General features: G+C 39.6%; 1 protein-coding gene across 2 annotated transcripts in view; it reads left to right on the top strand.

The window, feature by feature from the left end:
- The window catches only part of LPIN2 (lipin 2), a 61,088-nt gene extending 39,299 nt beyond the window's left edge, over positions 1 to 21,789 (top strand). For both annotated transcript variants that reach the window (XM_072152128.1, XM_072152127.1), the window contains exons 8-20: positions 983 to 1,082; positions 1,519 to 1,706; positions 3,161 to 3,254; positions 3,524 to 3,593; positions 4,075 to 4,164; positions 4,273 to 4,352; positions 6,232 to 6,376; positions 12,416 to 12,564; positions 14,240 to 14,326; positions 15,000 to 15,152; positions 15,583 to 15,697; positions 16,998 to 17,101; positions 19,476 to 21,789. In XM_072152128.1, the coding sequence (XP_072008229.1) occupies positions 983 to 1,082; positions 1,519 to 1,706; positions 3,161 to 3,254; positions 3,524 to 3,593; positions 4,075 to 4,164; positions 4,273 to 4,352; positions 6,232 to 6,376; positions 12,416 to 12,564; positions 14,240 to 14,326; positions 15,000 to 15,152; positions 15,583 to 15,697; positions 16,998 to 17,101; positions 19,476 to 19,620 (1,520 nt within the window). In that variant the 3' untranslated portion in view covers positions 19,621 to 21,789. The remainder of the gene's footprint in view (positions 1 to 982; positions 1,083 to 1,518; positions 1,707 to 3,160; positions 3,255 to 3,523; positions 3,594 to 4,074; positions 4,165 to 4,272; positions 4,353 to 6,231; positions 6,377 to 12,415; positions 12,565 to 14,239; positions 14,327 to 14,999; positions 15,153 to 15,582; positions 15,698 to 16,997; positions 17,102 to 19,475) is intronic.
- The last annotated feature ends 3,398 nt before the right edge of the window (positions 21,790 to 25,187 follow it).

The raw sequence follows: 25,187 nt of genomic DNA, 5'->3' as shown, positions 1-25,187 counted from the left end.
TCATTCTAACCCCAGCCAGAACTTTTTTGGTCTGTGTGACAATTGGATTTTAAAAATGTTGGGTTGTCATAAGAATCAATATTAACACTAAAGTTTCATTACAGACATATTTGATAATTGTTTCAGCTGATCATTGTAGCCTAGGACTAAAGTACAATAAATTACCAATATCCAGAGGTCCGTTTGTAACTAGGGGTCGTATGTAAGTCGAGTGTTCTTAAGTAGGGGACCGTCTATATTTTAAATGGCCTTGTACAAAGTATATAATGTTGTGTTGGCATCCTCAGTGATGACATGTCATGCTGCAGCATAGTACCAATTGTGGTTAAAGGAACTCTTTAAAACACATATGTTTTTTAGCATTTCTTGTTTTATTTTAACTTGTTTTTATCTATTAAAGAATGGCCTACACAGATACTAATGCAGGGAGAGGGACAATATATGTGAAGTTGGCACATTACTCAAATTTATGTTCTCTGTACGTTAACTATATAATAAGAAGTTTATGTGGTGTGCACTGCATGCAAGTTACTCAATGGCGTCATATGACCTGCCCGTTCTGTCTTGCTGATGTTTGTCTAGTTAGACCATGTGCAGAAGCAGCAAAGCCATTGCACTGACTATGTGCTGAGGATACCAAGGAGAATGTCCCACCTTGGTGACATTTTGATGAACTAGATTTTATAACATTTGCAGAAATGCATTAGGTTTTATTAAAAATAGTCTCTCTTTCACAGTCCTGGTGGAATAGAAGAGGAGTGCAGGATAAAGTTGTGGGTTCTCTTGTCTTTTAGGCTTGATTTACCCTATTGTACATCATGAATAAAGCAGTGGTGCGCATATATATCTATATCTGACAGTGTCACATTTCAACATCAATATGTTTGGAGCTGACCCACAAATAATTCAGATATCAACCTTTTCCCAGAAAACGGATAATCAACCTTTTTACCATGTAAACTTTGTTCTCATCACTTCACAGGTGTACGGAAGAGGAGCCAACATCAGGGCCCAGGGGACATTTATCTGGATGACTTAAATGTCTTGGAGCCTGAAGTGGCAGCCCTTTACTTCCCCAAAAGGTATGTTTGCTTTTTTCTTTTTATAGCACAACATTTAGGTATGGACACATCACTCTTCAAACAAGCTTCAGAAATGAGAATTTGTGAGGGTTGGGGCACCAGAGGCAGGGTTTTGTAGATGCGGCTAATGGAAAGCCCAAAAACTATCTAAACAGGATTCTTTTTGTGGGTGCACATCTACAAGAAATAACAGCTTTCAGACTTTCCATTTTAATGATTTGGAATTGAGTAAAGGAAATGGATCTCGATTTTTAGAAGGCGCCATCTAAGCAGTTCTGGCTCCTTAGCCAGTTTCTGTGGGTTTCAAAAGTCACTTTATAAAATATAACATCTATACAGTAGTTTATCGGCGATGTGGCCTGTTTATTTTCCTGTAATTACTTTGCATTTGTTGCTTTTTTTCTATTATTTATGCAAGCAACTTTCTCCATTGCAGTGACTCCGAGCCTGGTTCCAGGCAATGGATGGAGTCGGAAACACTGTCAGGATCTCAGTCTCCACAGTCTGTTGGTAGTGCCGCAGCCGATAGTGGTACTGAGTGCCTCTCTGACTCTCCCATGGATTTGCCAGATGTCACACTTTCTCTTTGTGGTGGTCTGAGTGACAATGGAGAGATCTCCAAAGGTAAGCTTCATTGTGAACAACCACTAGGGGGCACTGCATAGGCATAATTAACATTTAATGAGAACTTTCCTCCCTGTATGTTATCCGTAATTAAGAGACATGTGCAGAACATTACAGGAATGGACACCTCTAAGGGAAGGAGTGATGTTACAATAGTAGCAGCTGGGCCAACCTGAAGTGCAATGGTTATGTGATTTATGTTAGAGATCAGTGATAACATGACAAGTTGCAGAGATGTTTCATCTTACAATTTGTTCCATCTTTCTGTCATGCCTTTACAATGAGACAATGTCAGAGAATACTTAGAGGGAGATTTATCAGATGTCTGAAAGCAAAACTATTCTAGTTTCTGATGGCAACCAATCGAAGCTCAGTTTTCATTTTATTAACTGCTGTGGGAAAATGAGAGCTGAACTCTGGTTGGTTGCCATGAGCAACTAGAACAGTTTGACTAACAGAGTTCTCCGTTGTGTTTTCCATGTACTGCGTTAACATTTGTAAAGCGCAGTTGGTGTAGGTACGTAAGAGTCTGGAAGACCAATAAAAATTATACTTCAAAAAATGAAACAAATAAAATCCTATTTTCTCTATGGAGCATTTTCCTGAGGACCCTGTCCAGGCATTTCCCAGATTCCCTGATGCTCTTTACTTTTTTATAGCCATGTATCACTACTTTCCTGTGTGTCCAGAGGGACCAGGATGTAGAAACTAGTGGATTTCAAAGGCACAAAACTAAGCCAACTTTGACATTTAAAGCGTTGTCCACTTTGTTGTTTGTGTGATGCAACATTATCCAATTTTCCATGTATGTAGTATTCCATGCCTTGTACTGGGAAGCGGGGAAAAAAATTCCTGATGCAGGAAAATACTGTGAAAAAAATTAATTTGCAACACTTTCTTCTGGGCGCGCTTTTTACTGCTTTCACCGCGTGTTTCAAATAACACCTCTCCTTAATTCTTTGCTTCGGGATGATCACACTAAATTTATACAGGTTTTATTGTGTTTATTATAATAATAATAAAATTATTATTAAGAGTAAAACCTTGTGTATGAAAAAAAAATCGTTATCAGTCTTCTGAGACTAAAAACTTTTTGATAGTGTATACTGAGCTGTGTGAGGTGTCATTTCTTGCGAGTTGAGCCAACTTTTTCATTGAGGACTTTAGGACCTTTTGATCACCGTTTTGTAAATGTTTATATGTTGCAAAATAGCTATAAGGTGGCGTTTCAGACGTTTGAGCACGATTTTTCTTTATGGGGTTCAACAAGGGAAATAACCATTATTATATTTTGAAAAAGAATTGATACAGAAAGTGTATTGGAAAATTGTATAACTTTGCGTTTCAGCAAATAATCAATATTGATTGTGTAAGTGGACAACCATCTATTCATTATATATTATTTAATAGATCTACAAATGTGTTTTGTTTTTTTTGTTTTTTTAATAATGCAGAAAAATTTAAGGAGCACATTATCACCTATCAGCAGTTTGCAGAGAACCCAGGAATCATTGACAATCCTAACCTTGTTGTGAGGATCTATAACCGGTAAATATGATTAGCCTACTTCTACTACTTATTACATTTTCAGAACGATTCAATATTTGATCTTGCAAACAAAAAGTAACTGTAAGAATGGCAATCACATAGCAGGCCACACAATGTTACCATGGTTGGCAAGAAAAAATATAAACTCATGATCTTTGGTGCAATCTTGTCCAATAGATCTTATGTGCAACACATGTAGTCTTTCTAGTAGTGCATCGTAACGGGTAAATCTCTTTAGTAGTTTTTGACATAGTTTTTATGTATTCCAGGTATTATAACTGGGTGCTGGCAGCTCCGATGATCTTGAGTATACAAGTGTTCCAGAAGAGCTTACCCAAGGTAACAGTCCTGCTGCTCATATCTAGAACTACAGTCTACGTCCTTAGTAACCTGTTTTAGGTTTAGTTCACACATCAGAAAGACCTGCACACGTGCTTTTTTTGACCCGCAAACATCAGATTTGTAGCCTGTGTTTTAGATCCATTCACATGCAGATTACAGGAAAGAAGACTGACCAAGCCAAAAAAATAAGCCGTTTAGTGGCTCGGACAGACTGCTCACATGCATGGAAACCACAACTGTCTATATAAAAAAAAGAATAATTTAATTCAACGGATAACTCACGGACAACACACAGAAGCCAAATGCAGGGAGCCTGATGCAGATTTAGATTTCCATTCCCTATGTATTTACTGGAATATAGGACAAGGTCACCTATTCTCTCTCAAGAGGAAAACCTTGACTGGTCCCCATTGAAGGAAATAAGAGGGGGATTTTTTTTTGATATTTTGAATATCCTCCTTATATTTTTACTTTACAGAACACAATTGAATCCTGGGTCAAGGAAAAGATGCCAAAACAATCGAGAAGATGGTGGTTCTGGAGAAAGAAAGACAGTATGGTTAAACAGGTAACAATGCAGGACAGTGTCGATAATGTTCACCATACACAATTTCAGATCGTAGCGAGGTTCTTGGGGACAATAATGCAAATATATGTATTTTTTTTCTTTTTATAGCCAGACACCAAGGAAGAAAAGCTGGATACAGAATTGAGCACTGAACAAGCATCCGAAGTAAAGGAGCAACCAAATATTCGGTATATATGCGATTTTTAATATATTTAACGTTTCATATTTAAGCAGAGTACTGGCTCTGACACACGGCACAGTCAGACTGCAGGACGTCTCTGTTGCCCTGTTTGGAGCGAATTGCGATAAATGACCGTCTGTAGACGGTACATTTATTGGCCTTTGATGCATTGCCTGGCTTCCACTCCTTGCCTGGCCAGATTCCACACACCTGATAGACGGTTGTTGAAAGAACTGAACAGAGGAGAAGCACTTGCTGTTTACAGCTGCTTTTTGTTACCGCTTGGCATATTGTGTTTATTTAAGCCCTTATTAGGTAAATGCATGCGGTTATGACCATACAAGACTTGCCCTGTAATATGTGGTAATCGGGTCAGGTCTCTCTTCAGGTCCAAGTCATTGTAGTCATCGGTGAGGGTCAGATCATTTTATGAATGGTTATTAGAGGCACAATTCTCACTACTACACAGTATAACTATTGATCGATTGATGCTTTAAAGGGGTAGCCCCAACTTTTCAAGTAATCTCCTGACAAGCTAAACAGTATGGGTGCGACTGTTAAAACACCCAGCAATCTAGAGAAGGAATCTGTAATTGATGGAAAAGCTGGCCGAGCATGCATTTTGCCTCTCCATTCATTTGTATTGGAGTGACAGAGATCACCTACACACCTTTAGAAAGTAAATGGGAATTCCGGAGCTGGCTGACCATTGTGATGGCCCCAGCAATTAGATAACTCCATTAGTCTATTTGATGTGTACCGACTACTGATAGTAAGTACTTGTGTGTTTTTTCTGTTTTGTTTTTTTTTTTTGGAGGAAAGGGGAAAATGGAAGCTGCACTTATCAACTTTTGCTAGCTGTGCAACCTGTTGATTGATCCGATTGGAAAAAAAAAGCAAACAAGTTATTACTACTTAGATATCATTGTAATCATTTGTTAATCAAGTTGCTGACTGCTGTAGCCCTTGCTTCTTTCAAGCACTGCCTAAGATGCAGGCTTTGTTGCAGAGCCCGCTCAAACTTTGTTCTTAGTTCCACTTCCCTACCATGTGCATTTCATGTGACATCTCATTCTGAATAACATCTGTAACACATCATTATGCAGGAGGTAAACAATGTGGATAAGGCATTCCAGCCCCAAAGTTTTTTTTTTTTCTCTCTTTTTTTTTTTTTTTTCCCTCCTCTCACAGATTACCAATTATGACTACTGAGTCCTCCCCATGCAGTTTGAGCTTTATCTCTTTTTGGCAGTGTAACCATTGAGACGGATGTATCAAAAGTGTCTAGGTTGGTGCAGTGCAAAGTTAGGCCCCTTTCACACGCAGGTATATGGCAGTTCTATGCTAGCCTTACGAGTGGCAGCTGGCATACGGTACGGCCACCATAGAAGTGCATGGTGCGGTGAACACACCCGATCCGTCCTGGGAGCAAGTCTTGCTATGGGGAGGGGTGAAAGTGCTCACCTCTCCAGCCAAACCTATGCTATGTCCAGGTTTCGGCCGTGGCATAGCATATGTTTATGTGAAAGCACCCTTAGGCTAAATAGTCATATACTGCACCAGATGTATCGCAGATTTATCGCACATTTCATACTCCTTTCTAGGTGCCATTAAGCTTGTGGTTCTGTGATCTTCAGAACCAGAGATACAGACGTAAAAAAAAGTGTATTTTGTGGATCACAGTACAAGCCTGATGTGATCTGATTTTTCTTGCCTCTCAAGGAAGTCCATAAATATCTGATGGTTAACATGGGAATGTTGGAGCGGTTCCCCATAGTTGGCACTTAATGTTGCATGAAATGTATAGCCCCAGAGGCAGAGCATTATTTGTTCGCTATTCATCTAATACCGTTTGCTTATAATCTATATGCGCTTACAATTCTTAGGACATCTCCGGAGGACAACTCATCCAGTGATGAAGAATCCTTAGAACTGAAGCAGATAACACTGGAGGCTGCTCCTGTGGAGTATCATAGTCACACTGGAACCACATCATATCGGAAGACCCTGCGCTTGTCTTCAGAACAAATTGTAAGTTCTTTTTAATGTGTTGTTGGTTCATTTTTTGTTTGGGGTGGTAAGGAGTATATCCAGTATTGATTACTGTCTTCTTTGGCTATTAGAACTCTGGGTTCATATGTAGTTTTTTTCCATAATTCGAAAGGACACATTGAGCCAATTTCCTGTGCGTCCATACAACATATGGCACGGATATATCCCACTGTATGCTTTTACAGTATGATACCTTGCCTAGTGATGAATCTTCCCACTGAATGATTGGCTACTGCCAATGTATGCAGAGTTTCCAGATCCTCCCTCCTGATGTATCCGGTCAGTGAGGCTGATGCATGCATGCCATACATCCACTCCCCACAGGCTTTGATTGCCTCTGAGCGTATTGTATAGCAGGAGGGAAAAAACATAGCTTTCTACTTTTTTCCATAGGGTCTTTGTCTGACCAGTATAAGAACTATACTGTGAAAGAGGTAGTAACTATGCCTCCATTTTCCATGTGTCAATGGGTACCCCGGCGTTCACTTGTTAGAGGTATACATAGAGCATAACATGTACATTTCATATTGCTTCACAGTTCAAAGACATCCAAAACAACTAATCACAAGATGTAAACCAATAAGGAGTCTAGATATTAAATGTAAAAAATTATCCGTACTTTATTACAACAATAATCACAAAAGACAAATCCTAAAACATCACAAATAATGATATAGTAAGGGAACGAAAGGGGGAAGCCCAAGTTGAAATTAGGGCTTTTACAGAATACAAAAAATTCCCCCGCTGCACTGTCCTATTCATATTAATACAGTAAGGACTGGACCAATGTCCATGCTTAAAGAACACATGAGATTCCTAAGAGGTAAACTGGTTTTCGTGCAGAGGTACAGCAATCTGGAGGTACCATCCAGTAGCGGTGAATATCAGCTAAGTCCTAGTACCTGTAGGCATGTTGAAGTGTTCACAAAACCCAGATGCGCGTTTCGCACTCTGCTTTTGTTCCCTTACTATATCATTATTTGTGATATTTTATGATTTGTCTTTTGTGATTATTGTTGTAATAAAGTAAGGATAATTTTTTTTACATTTAATATCTAGACTCCATATTGGTTTATACATTTCATATGTAGCTGGGCTCTACATGGCATATGTACATGGTCCAATTTGTGTGATTTTGGAGAGGAAGTTTTTAAGCTCTTTATCACGTCTGTGACTTCCAGTGTAACATATGCACTGCAGACTTGGGCTCTGATGTTATAATAGAGAATTCTTTTTATGGCCTTCAGCATATGCCACTCCATTGATGTCTGCAGTGCAGCTATGATCACATTGTTTTTGCGTGTTGCTTAGTATCTAGTACTGATATTTTTGTTATAATTTTTTTTTATATATATGTCACTAAATATATTGGGGTGTATTTATTGTGCTTTGTGTGTCATGGAAGGAAGTTGCATAGGATGAGCGACACACCAGTTTTATATGTGATTTTTGGATGTTGTTATTCAATTGTACACTATAATATGCTGGTAACAGGAGAAGTTACCTCGGAAGTAATCTCTGCCATAGACTCGGATACTACTCATAGTACCTGAGGCCCAGCATAAAGCAGTACAGATAATGAATAGTCATCTGGGCACTGCTACATTTATGAAACCTTTTTCCTTGTAACACTGAGGTAATGAGGCAACCTAGAAGAATGTGATAACCATAGCAGCTGTTGTAGTGTCTACAATACAGATCAGATGATTTACTCATCATATAGGAATACTGTATACAGCATGGTATACAGTATGACTGGTCTGGAAAACCACAAACAGCTGCTCTGCTTAGGTGTGTCATGGAAAGAAGAAAGAGACCCCCAGTGTGGTAGAGAAGATCATAACCACATCTGAGAGTCACTGTATGTTATCTCGGAGATGATCTACTACAGGACTGAAAGTCCTTGAGGTTCATTTGTTAGCCGTGTGGACTGAACAGTACTGTTTCTGCTACAGTAACACAGAAGTAGAATAGTACAGCACACACAGAGAATGTAACCAGAAGTCCAGCTACATTCTGTGCATTTCAGGGGATGCAGTAGGCTAGTATCAGCTCATCATAGGGGACTTGAATATAAGATTAGATTATTATCTGTTACCGATTAGCTCATCAATATTCCAAACCCGGAATATTTACCTGTAGTCCAACATATTGTTCCAGGTGTAAGCAGCAATGGGTCCATGTTGCTGGAACCCCCAATCCACAAAAATCGAAAAAAGCAGCAGCACTCATTATCAATCCATCAGAGCAAAGTAGTGCACTTTATTCACAAAAAATAGCAACGTTTTGACATCACGTCTCTATTAAACATGGTGTATACATATATATTGTTAAACAGTGTATGCATTAATTTCCTATTCATGTAAATTATTATATATATACTGTACATACTCGAGTATGAGCCAAGTTTTTCAGCAAAAAATAAAAAGTCAATACTCTCCTCCCCAACGCCCCTACAGGTCTCCTCTTCGATCTGTCTGCCAGCGGCAGGTCCGTGTGACATCACAGGCCCTGAGGGCAGCCGTCACTGCAATAGGGCTGGCTATATACAGGGGCGGGGGGGCTGTGACCAATGAATTTCCCACCCTAAGGCTTCTACTGGAGTCAATAGGTTTCACAATTTTTTGTGGTAAAAATAGGAGCTTAAATTTGGGTCGGCTTATACTTGAATATATATGTTAAGGTAAAATATGAGTGAATATATCTAAGCGCATGTTAAAATAAATCACTGCAATCAATAAGTGAATTTGCCTATAAATAAAGCACAAAGGATGTCGGACCTCAGTGCATCGACCATTATGCAATCTGAGGTATCAATCCTTATATGAATATACTGTGTATGCATCTGTACTGTATTTATGGGTGAATTTACTTATTGATTGCTTTGATTGATTTGTTTTTTTTTATCTTTATATAATGAGCTTTTCTAGAAAATGGTTAAAAAACCCCTTGATTTTTTCAACCCAAATTTGTATTAACCCGCAGAGGAGTAATTTGATGTTACTGGGCCCCTGGACTATGAAGTATTACTTATAGTAATGATCAGTTTGTGTAGAGAAGAGACCCCTTATGGCCCCGTTTGCAATTGTACCCCCACAAGTTACACTTCTGCCCAGGTTCATTTACTGGTTCCTGTGCATTCATAAGAACCTTGGCCTTTATTGGTTTTCCCTTCTAGTTTGGGAGTTTTTTTATTTTACAGGGATTGTGGGAAGTTCATAGAATAATTACTTGTAAATATGAAAAACATGAGCAAGCAGAGGCTTGGCAAGCACAGGAAGCTGTAACCTTGTCCAAACGGTGTAGCTTTCTGCCGAGTACATGCACACTGCTGAGAAGGCGGCTGGAATATACCCTGCTGGCCGGGCTTTCTCCAGGGATGACTGAGAAAATAGGAGTCTTTCTATTTCTTCTAAGATTACTTCCCCTTTATCTAACCACAGCCTTCTCCGGGGAAGCTGTGCAAGCACTGATAGACATTGAGAAACAACACTTGCACCTCTGCCAGCTCCAAAGCTGGAGTATCTTAACTCGCATGTTAGGAGGAGCGTTTACATGATTTCACCAGGGAAATTCCTTTTTTTTTTTCTCTTAAATGAAAAGTTCTGGACTTCTTCTTGACTACTTTTTTCCTGTATTTGGAGACCAAATATATTCAGCCCCTCATTCTATGATGGGAACATGATTCAGCTCACTTTGCTATCAATTGTGTCAAACTTGATTTGATTCGCAGGGTACGGGTTCTCCTTGGGGGAAATTCAGTGTAATAAGTCTTATTGTCCATGGTAGAGACCTCTGGAAGGTATAGAAATGCTAGCAATTGCCTTGTATTTCCCTGCTGAGACACAAAGACTTTGTCTCCTCATAGAAATGAAGAGGAAATACAGGCGGTCCCCTACTTAAGGACACCCGACTTACAGACAACCCATAGTTACAGACAGACCCCTCTGACCTCTGGTGAAGCACTCTGGATGCTTTACTTTAGTCCCAGATTGCAATAATCAGCTGTAAGGTGTCTGTAATGCAGCTGTATTGATAAAAAATGTTTAAACTCCAATTGTCACTGGGGCCAAATTTTTTTTTTGTCTGGATCTACAATTATAAAATATAAGAACAAACCTCCAGACCCTATCTTGTACGTAACCCGGGGACACCCTGAATATACAGTCATATATACATGCATATACCTCTATATTATTTCCTGTTCCTTTCTATAATGTACAGAGTGATAGATATGCATGCATGTATGTGCGTCCATGTATATCTATAGAAATAATATTATGTATAGAGAGAGATTGATATATAAGACACACATATATGCATGCACCTCTGTAGAAATGAAAAGGAATCCTCATGTATAGAGAGATAGATACATGCGTGCACCTCTATAGAAATAATGGAGATACTGAGCAGAAATAAATGTCTTGTAATAAAGGCTGGCTTTAGGTACATAGAACCCTTGGCACTGTTTAAAGTGGTAGTCACTTGGTTAATGAGTTAGAGGTGCATTGTGGGGAATGGTACCGAACCTTTGTTTAATGATGATAAATTGTACGTATTGTCAAATTGGATGATGTTCTCTATGATGTATGAAATATAATGCACTACGAAACCCTTTTAGCACTTGTTGTTTTATTGTTTTCTAGAAGATTGAGTAGTGGAATATATTATACTGTTCATACATGACATGAATTATTCAAATACATGGGAGCCATTGCAAAACTGATCAGTCATGGCTCCGAAGCTATGACGCCAGTCAAAACAAAGGCTTATGCCTGGGCTAAGGAATTCCCAGGAGCCTGTGTGTTTAGAAATTAGCATTTTTGCTTGTTTTCTATAGCCGTCTATAGAGGTTTTTATTGTTTAGCCAATAGAAAAAAAGTCATATTGACTCCTGGAATGTGACCTTACTGGTCCACAGTGTCATCAGGAATTCGGCTACTCTCTATAAATTGCAAAAAGGATACTATAAAGATGATTTGATAAACCATTTTGTCTATATATGTGCACAATACATGTTAAGAATGACAGAAAAAACTATTAAAGGAAATACTAAAGCTAGAAATGTTATTAATAAAGAAGTATAGTTCTCCTCCCCATATGTTGGTCTGCTACCCGATGTTGCCTCTGCCCCCCCCCAGGTTGGAGGTAATGTTATTTACATATTTCTGAAAAAATGGAATTGTTCTTAATTGAATCAAATTAATACAATTCAAGTTCCCTAAAAACAAAATAAAAAATTGATAGATCTGCCCTTTCTTTCCCACGAAAGAACTCATTTTTATTGCCGTTTTGGCTCCTATCTCTCCCTCAGCTGCTCAGTACAAAATCAGGTTGTGGGTGGGGACTCTCTTTGTAGATTCGTTATGACCCATCTAGTTCTGTGGGGTGACAATGTGGTTACATTATTAGGGTACAGTTGCTGAGACGATAGATGCATGATGCCTATTACACAGAGGCTAACAGACTTTTACACTTCTAGCTCTGCTACATCTGAGCTAGATATGTGCCTGCCTCCCCTTCCCCCAGATCACTTATCTCCTTGTGGTTTGCTGCCTCTCTCTCTCTGCTTGCCATGTGCTGCCAGGAAGTGATCATTGAGGGTCTCTGAGCTCCGTGCAGGGGGTTGGGTATACAGCTGCACAGCAGAGAGAGAGACAGACATCTCATCTGCACACTGCCACGCAACATTCCAAGATTACTTCCCCGACCCCAAGTCAGAAGTTACAGGGTCGTGTCTGGGGGCAACTGAAATTGTGTACAGCAGGATTGATAGACAGGTTGGAATTATATCTGTGAAATGCTGCATTTTTGTTAATAACAGTGAATTAGAGAATGTTGTTGTGTGTTATTTTGTTATCCTGAGTACATATATGAAACTTGTCTTCATGGGAACACCCCTCTAATTCCTGGTCATTTAACAGACAGCAGTTTCTCTAGTAGGTTATGTAAAATAGTGAAAATGTAGAAATATTTTAATCTTTTTTTTATGTGTAACTCTTTTAATGTATGTTTCAGGAAAAACTGAACCTCCGTGATGGTCCGAATGATATTATGTTTAGCATCACAACACAATATCAAGGCACTTGTCGATGTGAAGCCACCATTTATCTGTGGAACTGGAATGACAAAATCATCATTTCCGACATTGATGGGACTATAACAAAGTAGGTTTATTTATTAATTCTAAAATCCCGACATCTTATTTATTTCTTTGGCTTGTACCATCTTGTTGCTAAGGGTCAGTGCTATTTGTAGACGTGGTGTCTACTCATCACTTCCCACACACAAATTATTCACTGTGGGAACTGTTTCCAGTACTAGTACTACAGTGAGGTCATGTGGTTTGGAAAAGCCGTGAATTATACTGTACATTCATCCTCTTATTAGAGTAAATCTTCACGATGGAAGAGAATTTCTGAAGGTTTTCTAGAAAGCTGTAGCGAGTTCTGGGAATAATATTGGCTTGGCATTAAGAATTCTTTTTAATCTTAAAACTGTTTTCGTGTGTGTGTGTGTGTGTGTGTTTTTGTTTTGTTTTTTTTTTGTGTTTTTTTTTTTTTGTTTTGTTTTTTTTGTTTTGTTGTTTTTGTTTTGTTGTTTTTTTTTTTTAATTTTGTTGCATTTTTAAAGAACCTAAAATTGTATCTCGTGCTCCCTTCCAAGCAGCATTTATGTCTACTATGAGTTCATTCTTTCAGTCAAGTACAGTTGTTGGCGCAGAAGCTATATTTAGAATATGATTTGGATAAACGACTGATATGTAAGGCACATGTGCCATTCCAGGGTATTATTAATAGTGACTTCTCCGGGAAGGGATGAGATTACCTTGGGTGCTTTGGTTTAACATTCCACTTGTTGTTATATAGGCTTTTGCCATTTTCCTTGTGTTGATATGCGCTCATGTAAGTTTTATGCTTTTAATGTGCCTCTGTGTAATTGTATTGTTGGCTTTCCCAGGACGTAGGGGAACGTCATATCGTATGCCAGCCACCCAGACATTTGGGGACCTTGTTTAAAGGCTCCAGTTTTATAATGAAGAGTAAGATGGCAAAACCCAGAGATCACGAGTATGGCCTATAGAAATGACTCTTCTGCATTCCCTACTTTGGGTACCTTGAATTCAGAAATACTTGTCAGACATTTATGTCATATTTGCAGGGCGACAAAGAAAGTGCAGCTCTCGCCGTCTGCTTTTCAGAAAAAACAGCGTTTGGGTCCAAGATGGAACCCCCTAAAAGAACCACTAAAATATTTTTTTTTTCCATATTATAGCTAAACTAAACTTTTGGAGCAAATTTTGGATTGAAGAAATGGAGCAGTTTGATAATAGTTTAACTTGATAATATACTTCTTTATGTAACTAGCCTCCCTGTGCCTTTTCTCTACTCCTTCTTTCTCCTGCAGTGAGCAGTGTATCTGACATTCCATACACAGCTTAGAGATGAGAAAAGGGGTATAAGAATTCCGAATCTAAAGAATATTTCGCTTAATTCGGCTCTGTATAGAGAGTAGATTATCCAGTGACTTTCTGTAAAGAGTTAAGTCATTAGCCACTTTACCGGGTTGAGGACAGAGAGTTGATTTAAATTGCCTTTCTTCCTTATCTAAGCAGTTTAAGTAAAATAAAAAGAACACCAGAATATTATATTTATTAAAGTATATTTAAGTTCTACAAAATTTACTGTTATCTTCACTATTTTATTTATACAATTTTAGTTAACTTTACTGTGAATCCTACCTGAATAAATAATATATGCAGGGAAATGTTGATGCCTTATGCATATTTGTACTTTTATACATCCTGTTGAACCCTTTTTGTTGTCTGCATTATTTTGATAGGTCGGATGCCTTAGGCCAGATTCTTCCTCAGCTTGGGAAAGATTGGACACATCAGGGCATTGCCAAGCTCTACCACTCCATCCATGAGTATGTATCTGGGCTCCCTTTACTAAACCAATTGTTTTATTTAGGGAACAATGAGGTCACTTTGAAAGCCTCTGTGGATACAGGATATGTGTCTGCTCCAAGTTTCCAACAGATTTAAATTTGTTTAAAATGTGATGAAATATCCATTAACAGTATGAACTCCTAATCCGTAAGCTGTGACTCAGTTCTATTATTCATCAGATGTCTGACAGCTATAGTGTCAGGTCAAGTGATATGAGATCGCATTACTTCATCCCGCTTTTCAAGAGGCATTTGAGAGGAGCAAAAATATCTGTATTTCTAATTTCCATAAGGTTAGGGTTTGTTTAAGACTGTTTAAGGCCGTATATGACTTTGCAACTAGCGCACAGATCCCCATAGAGGTCTTTTGAGCAAGAGGCCTTAGACCAGTGGTTCTCAACCTTTCTAATGCTGTGACCCTGCAATACAGTTCCTCATGTTGCGGTGACCCCAAACCATGTACAAGAATATTGTATTGGTGCCAAAAAATGCAATAAAATCGTGGCTCCAATGGCTTTAGGTGACCCCTGTGTTTTGGTCGTTCGACCCCCACCGGGGTCGCGACCCACAGGTTGAGAACCACTGCCTTAGACATTTATTTTGCATAGTTTGTGTCTTATTACTGTATATTTCTTAATATTTCTAATTTCAGGAATGGATACAAGTTTCTGTATTGCTCTGCTCGTGCCATCGGCATGGCCGACATGACTAGAGGCTACTTGCACTGGGTGAATGACAGAGGCACTATACTTCCTAGAGGACCTCTGATGCTGTCTCCTAGCAGTCTTTTCTCCGCATTTCACAGGTATCTATATAACCCTCCTGTATCCATTTCACCTATTCAGCTTACCAGAACTCAGTCATGAAGACGCCACCCTAGTGTATTATAGTGTGTAAGAGAAGCATTTATTCCATTTACGTACAAGGTATGAAAAAGTTAAAAATTCCCAAAATCTGTGGTGTGTCTGGATGTATGAGTATTTTACACCTTGTCTGCCACTTAAAAAAAAAAAAAAAAAAAAAAAATTCTGGATATGGGCCCTAATTCATTTGATTTACTATGACCTCTTATTCAGAAGTCATAACCTTAGTAATTCCTTTATTGCTGGTGCCAGTTGTGGTGGTTATTAAGGTTGGTGCACAATCTACCAGCTACATTGACAGGAGGCTTTTGCGTGTTTGTGTTGCTTGTTCGTCATTTACTTTGCATTGACACATTTTGTGGCCTGTGACAGGGAGGTCATAGAAAAGAAACCAGAAAAATTCAAGATTGCCTGCCTGAATGATATTAAAAACTTGTTTGGTCCACATCAACAACCCTTTTATGCTGCTTTTGGAAATCGTCCTAATGTAAGTAATGCTTGTTGTCAAAGATAATGTGGGTCCGCTTCTTGTAGGAATGGCTTCAGCTCCTGTGTGCTAGGTACCATGGGGAGCAGAATATACTAACTCCTTACAGAAAGGGCACTAATTTGAGCTCTGGAACTCTGTACCACAAGACATCTGGGGTAACCATTCAACTAAGCCTATTTAATGCAGATAGGAAAATGAATAGATGTGTCCTTTAGTTACTATGTTACTTATACATTGCTATGGCAAATCTGCCTTCCAGGGTCTCTCCTTTCCTGTGTGTTACACAGCTGTGAGTGTTAACCCTTTCTGCTCTGTCGCACTTCTGGCTGTAGTATGCTATGCACAGTATTTTCAGAGAGCAAGCTGAAAGTAAAGGGGTCAATCCTCCCAAGTCCGAGCTGTCTAACCACGCACAGGGAGGTTAGATGTGAGCTCCTGCAGCCTCCATAGACACACCCTATACAGAATGGAATACGCATCTGTATGGGAGAGAGTACCTTGATTATTTATTTTAATTTTTTTTACAAACTTGGGCTACATTCACACTACCGTATGGTACAGTATGTACTGCCGCAATGGTCACATGGAGTGATAAGGTACTGCTCAGTGCACGAGGAAGAGATGGAAAATGTCCTATCTTTCCCCGTTTTACGGCCCCGTATACAATGTATTTCTATGGAGCGGGGAGGGGTCCTCCACTACAGAGGATCCATAGACCTTATTGGATTTGTAGTAGAAACGGAAATTTTACTTGTAATACTAGAGGCATTCATTTCACTTCTGTTTCTGTTCCATGTAAGGTTTCTACTGGGATATTATAAAAACACAACTTGGGACTGACAAATCTACAAAGCGCTTTCAGTATATGACGCTGGGTGTCCGATGATGACTGTAGAATCCATTAAATGCTGTATTTATGTCCATGTCACTCTCCATATATAAACAATTTATCGTCAACCAATGTACATTTCCCAAACTACAAGTGGGACTTCTTTTCTCATTGTCCTATCATGAACAAAAGTGGAAGCAGCCAGAGGTTATCAAACATGAGGGATCCCCCTGGAAGTTTATGTAGTCCTCCAGCGTCTTGACATTTCCCCATGACTCAGTGTTTCCTGAGGCCCCGGCTTGGGAATAGCAGCCATGTCTCTGGCTCCCTGTCCAGCTTCTGTGTTGAAATGTTTATATCTGGATGCTCTTTAAAATACTTTCCTTTATGACGGACTGTTAACCCTGGCTGTGCCACTACCTCAATGAAATGGTATATTGTACTGAATATATTATTTATCTATTGCAGGATGTATTTGCCTATATGAAAGTAGGAGTACCTGACTGCCGAATTTTTACTGTCAATCCAAAAGGAGAATTAATACAAGAGAGGACAAAAGGAAACAAGACCACGTAAGTCTGTTCTTGTATGTGTCTGTCTTTGTGGACAGGTAATGTATGTCTATGTAATGTTATATTTGTGCATATTGAAAAGTGTTGTCTAGGATTAAAAAGAAAAATATGTAACATCAAGCTTAAGGTTGTGTGAGCTACACAACCAGACATACAGGAAGTTAAAAAATAGCCGGGAACTGGATCTATATCTGCAGCTTGTATTTCCAATTATGTGTTTGGCTGCCAGTATCTCTGGTTCTGTAGATCACAAAGCCATAAGCCTGATCTGAAAGATGAGATCCTTATTTTTAGTAAGACACATAAAAGCATGTTTCTAGGTATTTTAGATATATACACTCACCGGCCACTTTATTAGGTACACCTGTCCAACTGCTCGTTAACACTTAATTTCTAATCAGCCAATCACATGGCGGCAACTCAGTGCATTTAGGCATGTAGACATGGTCAAGACAATCTCCTGCAGTTCAAACCGAGCATCAGTATGGGGAAGAAAGGTGATTTGAGTGCCTTTGCACGTGGCATGGTTGTTGGTGCCAGAAGGGCTGGTCTGAGTATTTCAGAAACTGCTGATCTACTGGGATTTTCACGCACAACCATCTCTAGGGTTTACAGAGAATGGTCCGAAAAAGAAAAAACATCCAGTGAGCGGCAGTTCTGTGGGCGGAAATGCCTTGTTGATGCCAGAGGTCAGAGGAGAATGGGCAGACTGGTTCGAGCTGATAGAAAGGCAACAGTGACTCAAATCGCCACCCGTTACAACCAAGGTAGGCAGAAGAGCATCTCTGAACGCACAGTACGCCGAACTTTGAGGCAGATGGGCTACAGCAGCAGAAGACCACACCGGGTGCCACTCCTTTCAGCTAAGAACAGGAAACTGAGGCTACAATTTGCACAAGCTCATCGAAATTGGACAGTAGAAAATTGGAAAAACGTTGCCTGATCTGATGAGTCTCGATTTCTGCTGCGACATTCGGATGGTAGGGTCAGAATTTTTGGCGTCAACAACATGAAAGCATGGATCCATCCTGCCTTATATCAACGGTTCAGGCTGGTGGTGGTGGTGTCATGGTATGGGGAATACTTTCTTGGAACTCTTTGGGCCCCTTGGTACCAATTGAGCATCGTTGCAACGCCACAGCCTACCTGAGTATTGTTGCTGACCATGTCCATCCCTTTATGACCACAATGTACCCAACATCTGATGGCTACTTTCAGCAGGATAATGCGCCATGTCATAAAGCTGGAATCATCTCAGACTGGTTTCTTGAACATGACAATGAGTTCACTGGACTCAAATGGCCTCCACAGTCACCAGATCTCAATCCAATAGAGCATCTTTGGGATGTGGTGGAACGGGAGATTCGCATCATGTATGTGCAGCCGACAAATCTGCGACAACTGTGTGATGCCATCATGTCAATATGGACCAAAATCTGAGGAATGCTTCCAGCACCTTGGTGAATCTATGCCACGAAGAATTGAGGCAGTTCTGAAGGCAAAAGGGGGTCCAACCCGTTACTAGCATGGTGTACATAATAAAGTGGCCGGTGAGTGTAGGTCCCTGGGTTACATACAAGATAGGTTCTCTAGTCGAATTTGTAAGCAAGTCGGAACTGTATATTTTATAATTGTAACCCTAGTCAAAAATGTTTTGGACTCTGTGACAACTGGATTTTAAAACATTTGGGTTGTCATTGGAACCAGGATTAACAATAAATCTTAATTGCAGACAACTTTGATAACTCCTACACCTGATTATTGTAGCCTGTGACTAAAATGCATTAAATTGCCAACATCCATAGGTCCATTTGTAAGTAGGGGGCCGCCTGTATTCAGGCTTTTGAAGTGACACTCTACCACTAAACTTGACTCGTCTCCTGTGAAAATAAGCTAAGAGTCATATTGCCTAACTTTGGGGGAGATTTAATTTTTTTTTTTTTTATGGGTGAGAATTTGCATAAAAGAGGGAATTCTACTTGAGAGGACTTGTAGTTTAGTGGGTTAAAACCTGGGAACCGATTCCTTTTAACACTACCGAGGAATCACATACTGGTCCTGCCTGAGACGGGGTAAATGTTGATGACTTAGTCTCTTATTGTATAAGAATAAAAAGTACTTGGATTAGGTCATAGATGAGTAATCTCTTTACAGTCATTAAAACCCTTTTCATATGTGCTGAAAAATAGGTGCAATTAAATACGGACATGAGAATAGATAATAAGTAGTAAGACCATCCCCCACCCTACACTATAAATACATTGTATTCATCCAGTCCCGTTGGGGTTCATGTAACATGATAGAATTCATCTTGGTAAATTGTCTGATGGATGATTATGTGACCATACGTTTTCTTCTGCTGCTCTTTCTCCAGGTACAGCCGACTTAGTGAGCTGGTTGAACACGTGTTTCCGCTGTTGGATAAAGAACAGAATAGTGCTTTCACCTGCCCGGAATTTAGTTCTTTTTGTTTTTGGAGAGACCCATTGCCGGAATTGGACCTGGCAGATTTAACGTAAATGGATATCTGGATTTATTAGTGGATGTGAAATAATTTTGGTCGGCAATCACTTACCTGGAGTATTACCGATGTGAGGAGCCTGCATTGTTGTCCATAATTTCCAAGGCCTTTTTTCTCACTTTGTCTTACAGTTGGTTAGTAATTTGTAGCCAGTAAAGATATTGTATCCTATCGATATATATTCAGGGAAAATATTAGAGAAAAGTGATTTTATTTTATTACAATATCTTAATTCGCTGTAATTGAACTTTGTTCATGTGAAAGATGCGTTGCACATTTTATCTTGCGTTTAAGCATACCTTGAGGTGTAAATGTCTTTCTCTATCATGTTGTGCCTCCTTGAAGCCATTGGGGTGTCGCGTCTATTGCAGGGCAATACGCTTCAGGACCCACCAGTAATGGAGACCTTCTCAGACCGTCGTGGAAGTATTATTTCCTGGAAAGCAATTGGTTCTTCAGCATCTGTGACAAATGCTACGTCCAAATACGTATTACAGTGCGATTATTTATTTTACCTGCATTTCAAGCCACTAAAACCTACATTGTTTAGGCGTTTGTGTGCGATTTTGTTTTAGGATTGTAATTTGTTTATTTAAGGCTTACTGGCCACCCATTTCTGTTTTAATTTGTTGAACTTGAATGTTCTGCTTCAGAATAGCATTTCATCTTCATGGTTACAATCGTTCCCCTATTTCACAACACAGAGCTTTCTGCTGGAAATGTGGACGCTTTAGGGGAAATTTTCAGGCAATAAATCTCAACTTTAACTGTCCTTAAAGTGGTTCTACCAACTTTGCAAGTTATCCCCTATCCACAGAATAGGCGATAACAAGCTAATTAGTCGGGGTCCAAATGCAGGGACCACCACTGTTCATGAGACATGGACCCCAGAGAAAGGGGGTCTCATTCTCCCTAATGGGGGGGGGGTGTCAAAATTGGCATGCGTCACTCATCTGCCACTTTATTCAGTAGTATGAGTGTCTGATTTCCGAGCACAGAGCTCAGCAGCACTCTGGTTTATGTCTATAACTGCCAGTAATACACAAGCGCTGTTCTTGGCAATTTCCTACACTCCCTTAGTATTGTAATGTGTGGCGGGACTAGGCCCAAATCTGTCGCCCTGCCCAATAGTGGAAACTGGACCCCCAAAAACCACCACCTCATCACATGGATAAGGGATAACTTGCAAAGTTTGTAAAAGCCCTTGTTCTGTCACATTGAAAATGTATTGCTTTCTGTAGGCAGCATGTTATAGAGCCAGCGGAGATGGTACAGATCCTCATGTATAGCATAGGAGCGGATTAATTGCAATGATGTTACTCTGCACTTATTCTAGTTTTGGAGTCCAGTGGAGGTCCTACTTGACTATTGGCTATTATCTTTGTATACGTACATGCATACAGGGAAGGCTGTCAATAACTGAGTAGAATGGTCCACTGGACTCCTCAGCTTAGAAAGGGCAGTGATCGAGACCAATTGGTTAGAAGCTCAACTTCTCCTGCTCTATAACATGCTGCTGGTCGATTGAAAGCAGGTACAATAGCAATATAATGAGGCAAAAAAAGTATGAATTGTGTAGTAAAGTATGCAGTAACCAATGGCAACCTGTCAGATGCTGCGTTTCATTTGTCTGGTGCAAGTTTGATGGTGGCTATAAATGTCTGATCAGTTGCTGTGATTTAGCGCGCTCCTACAGCCATGTTGGTACGTGATCCTCTATGGTTAGTCTTCTATTGAAGTTTTCCCTGTTCTAGTAAAAAAAAAAAATCCATCCCCCTTGACTTTAAAACATGTCTGTAGAAAAACAATGCATATTTTTATAGTAATGTAAAGAAATGTACGGGAAATGTGAAGCTGCTTACTCTGCAGAATGGTAGGAATGTAATGCCAAATACTGGATTTGGATGAGAGCGCAGGGAAGGGTCGGTTTTATAATAACAGGGTACAAGCCACCATTGCCTGACTAACCTCCACTGCTGCTGGCCGGGCCTATGTGCAGAACCTGTGCAGAACTCATTGTACACATGGATCTTCTTTCTGAATGTCCTACCTTTACCTAAGGTATAAGTCTACTTTTACATGGTGAACAATTGTGAAAAGGATTTAATTGTGGTAGGTATCCTGTTCAATTGTATCCAAATAAAGTGTTCAAATATTTTATATATTCCATGTTGTGTTGTGCCTGATTATTGTGTGGGGAGCAATCAGGGGCTCCATATAAAGTCAGGATAAGGTCTTATGGAAATAGCACAATTATATGAATAATGCTAATAATAATGAAAGATAAAAATTGATAGGATTCCATGAACACTTTATTTTTTTATTTTGAGAAAAAAAGGGAATTTGCCTATTGGCTGATTACATAATGTCTTAGGCTGACAAACAACTTGCCCTACTAACAAAAACCATGTACCTTAACAAACATACTATGTTCTCACAATTCACTCATTTAGAAAAACTGCTTACCATAACTGTCCTGGAACATCCATCTTTTCAAGCAGACAGAACGGAGTTAAGATCACAGTTGCTCTAGATCCTGGTGCTGCTCGGGTAGTAAATAACTGCTCTTTGCTATAACAAAATAGAATGGGTTAACAAAAATATTTTATATGCATCCATCTCTCTCTGACTCTGTCTCTGATGGACTGTTTCTGAGGGACTGTTTTTGAGGATTTAATTGTGGTCAATTGTATCTAAATAGTGTTCAAATATTTTATATATTTGAACAATCAGGGATCAGCTATAATTTTATAAACCGTTGTGGGAAAAATGAAACTGAGTTGAGCCTCTGTAGCTTACTGTCACTTTGTCTATGGGGAGATTTATCAGAAGTATCTGAGAGCAGAAGTGTTCTAGTTGACCAATCAGAGCTAAAGTTTCCTTATTGCAAAGCTGTTTTATAAAAATACAGATGATCTCTGATTTGGTTTCCATGGGCAACTGGGACAGTTTTACTTCAGCCATTTCTGATAAATCTTCCCTTCTCTATCCCTATCTATCTTGCCTCACACATAAACTGTGTTATACTCATTGCCTATAGGAACCAATCAAAACTCAGAGCTCATATTAATGACATGTGGCAGAATAGCAACTAATCACGGCTCAGCTTCCAACTGCCACAGCAGCAGCAGACAATGGCTCCTGTGGATGGTGGTTAATAAGTATATTTTGGAAAGCGCAGGGTGAAAATTTCGGCTCAAAACCTAGTCTATGATGTTCCCTGAGTCAGAGTCACAAAATTTGGTGATTGTAAACGCGACGGTGCAGATTCCTTTACATGTACACACATTCAGCTTTATATATTAGATACTAGCTGTATCTCCCGGCATTGCTCAGGATAGTAAATAACTGCTCTTAGCTATAACAAAATAGAATGGGTTAACAAAAAATATTTTATATGGATGTATAGACTGTCGGCCAGCAGTCTCTTCCAGTATCTGGCTGCCTGCCTGCCGGTGGGCCATCAGTCAGTCAGTCAGTTATTTCTGATAAATCTCCCCCTATCTCTGTATCCCTATCCATCTTTCCTCACATATAAGCGTCTTCTACTCATTGCCCAATAGTAACCAATCACAGCTCAGAGCACATATTAATGACCAGTGGCAGAACAGCCACCAATCACAGCCAATCAATATGGTGGGGAAAAAGTGGAGGGGTGAAAATTTCAGCTCAAAACCTGGTCTAATGCGTTCCCTGAATGGTTCTTGAGCGGGGATATCCACTATAAAGTCCATGTGTCCCTAGTAGGTCAATTTAGGATCCTAAACCGACTACAGGTTCTTATGGACCTTTGATTTGCTGTCCCAAATCAACTTGTATGTAGGCTTTCCTTGGCCACAATGTAAAACAAACATTTATATTTGCGTAGATGTGAGGCAGGAGGTAATGCGCCTACCTATGGTGCTTGCACATTGAAGCCATGGTGTACTACACGAGCTTCACTTGCCGCAGCACAGAGGGGTCCGCACTGAGGTAAGTATAAATGTTAGGGGTTTGCCGATTGCCCTGATCGGTTCCCTTTAAGACCATCCTTTTAAAGGATTCCTCACTACCTGACCTGTCATTGTTTTGTGTCCTCAAATGCTCTCTCATATAACCTTGGGCTAGAGCACATTTCCAGGACACAAATTCTGCATCTCTATAGCATTAAACATTGATGGCTTATAGTATCATCTGGATGCCATGCGGTTCTGATCCTAGTCACTTTCCTAAGCTTCAGAAGTAAGGGATTGTCCCAGATCTCTGTAACCTGAAGCCTTTTTATATGTGTCTGATTTCACTTACAAATTTGGCTTTCTTTATATTCTTCAAATTTATTTACCATACATACTCGAGTATAACACCCTCCCCGTCTGTCTTCTCTCCTTCGGGCTGGTGGGTCCATGCGATGTTGCGTCGGAAAGGCACCGTAACTTTTTTGTGTGTTGAGCAAACTGGGGCTGGCTATATACTTTGGGCAGGGGACGAGCTGGCTATATACTGAGGGCTGAATAGATATATACTTGGGACAGGAAGCTGTGACCAATGCGTTTCCCACCCTACGCTTATCTAGTCGATAGGTTTTTCCCAGTTTTTTTTGTGGTAAAATTAGGAGCCTTGGCTTATATTCAAATCGGTTTATACTCGAGTATATACGACAATTCAGTTCAGGATTTATATAATTTTAGTTTCTGATAAGAACTGCCTTTAGCTTACTCGGCTCAGGCAGGCATTTTGTTATCTCTTACTCGGTTTTCCCATCTTATCTATAGCCTTCCACTGAACTATTGTAACTTTTTTTTTTCCCTGAAGTGTAGTGACGCTACCTGGTGATTGATGTCTTTAGTAATCTGCATTATGATATTTTAACAGCGCTTTTGTTCTTTTCCTGAACATTCTACCAGAAAGGAAAATGTGTAACGGTGCAAACTTTTGGTAGTTCCTTCAACCCCTCAGGGAGAAATGACCTCAGAGGAACTTCTGTAATCACATTGCTGGCTGATTAGTATAGGAAGAGGTAGTGGTGATGACATGGATTCCAGGACCATTGCAAGATCAAACTACTCTGCCAAAACCATAACCAAGGGTTAAACGGATACTGCTGGAGACGACCTTTGTGGGATTTGCTCTTAGGATGGAAATATATGGTGCAGCTGTATGTGACCAGCCACATCCAGTGACAGTATTTTGCAGGTAAATGATGGGTAAATCAGTTTTATTAAAAGCACTTTGCTATAACAATAGGCACAGAGACAAATTACATGATTCCAGTAACGATAACATCTGTTCAAAGAAGACTTAAAGAAGGCACAGATTTGTAATAATAATATTTTTATCGCTCCATCATATTCCGCATTGCTTAACAAATCGTAGGGGACATATACAAATAAAATATTACATTACAGATTTCAAACATTTTATATAGAACAATAGGAGTGAGGGCCCTGCTCGCAAGAGGGGTGACTCAAGACATAAAAGAGATTGTATAATGGTCCAGCCATTCTTTATAAGGGAAGAGTATAAAAAAATGTAATAAGTAATTGAATAAAAAAAAAATTCTGCTGCTTGAACCAGCCATCAGCCGCC

The sequence above is a fragment of the Engystomops pustulosus genome, chromosome 5, assembly GCF_040894005.1.
Source record: "Engystomops pustulosus chromosome 5, aEngPut4.maternal, whole genome shotgun sequence".
Classification (NCBI taxonomy): Eukaryota; Metazoa; Chordata; class Amphibia; order Anura; family Leptodactylidae; genus Engystomops; species Engystomops pustulosus.
The sequence above is the reverse complement of the archived record's forward strand: the minus strand, read 5'-3'. Positions and strand labels throughout refer to the sequence as shown.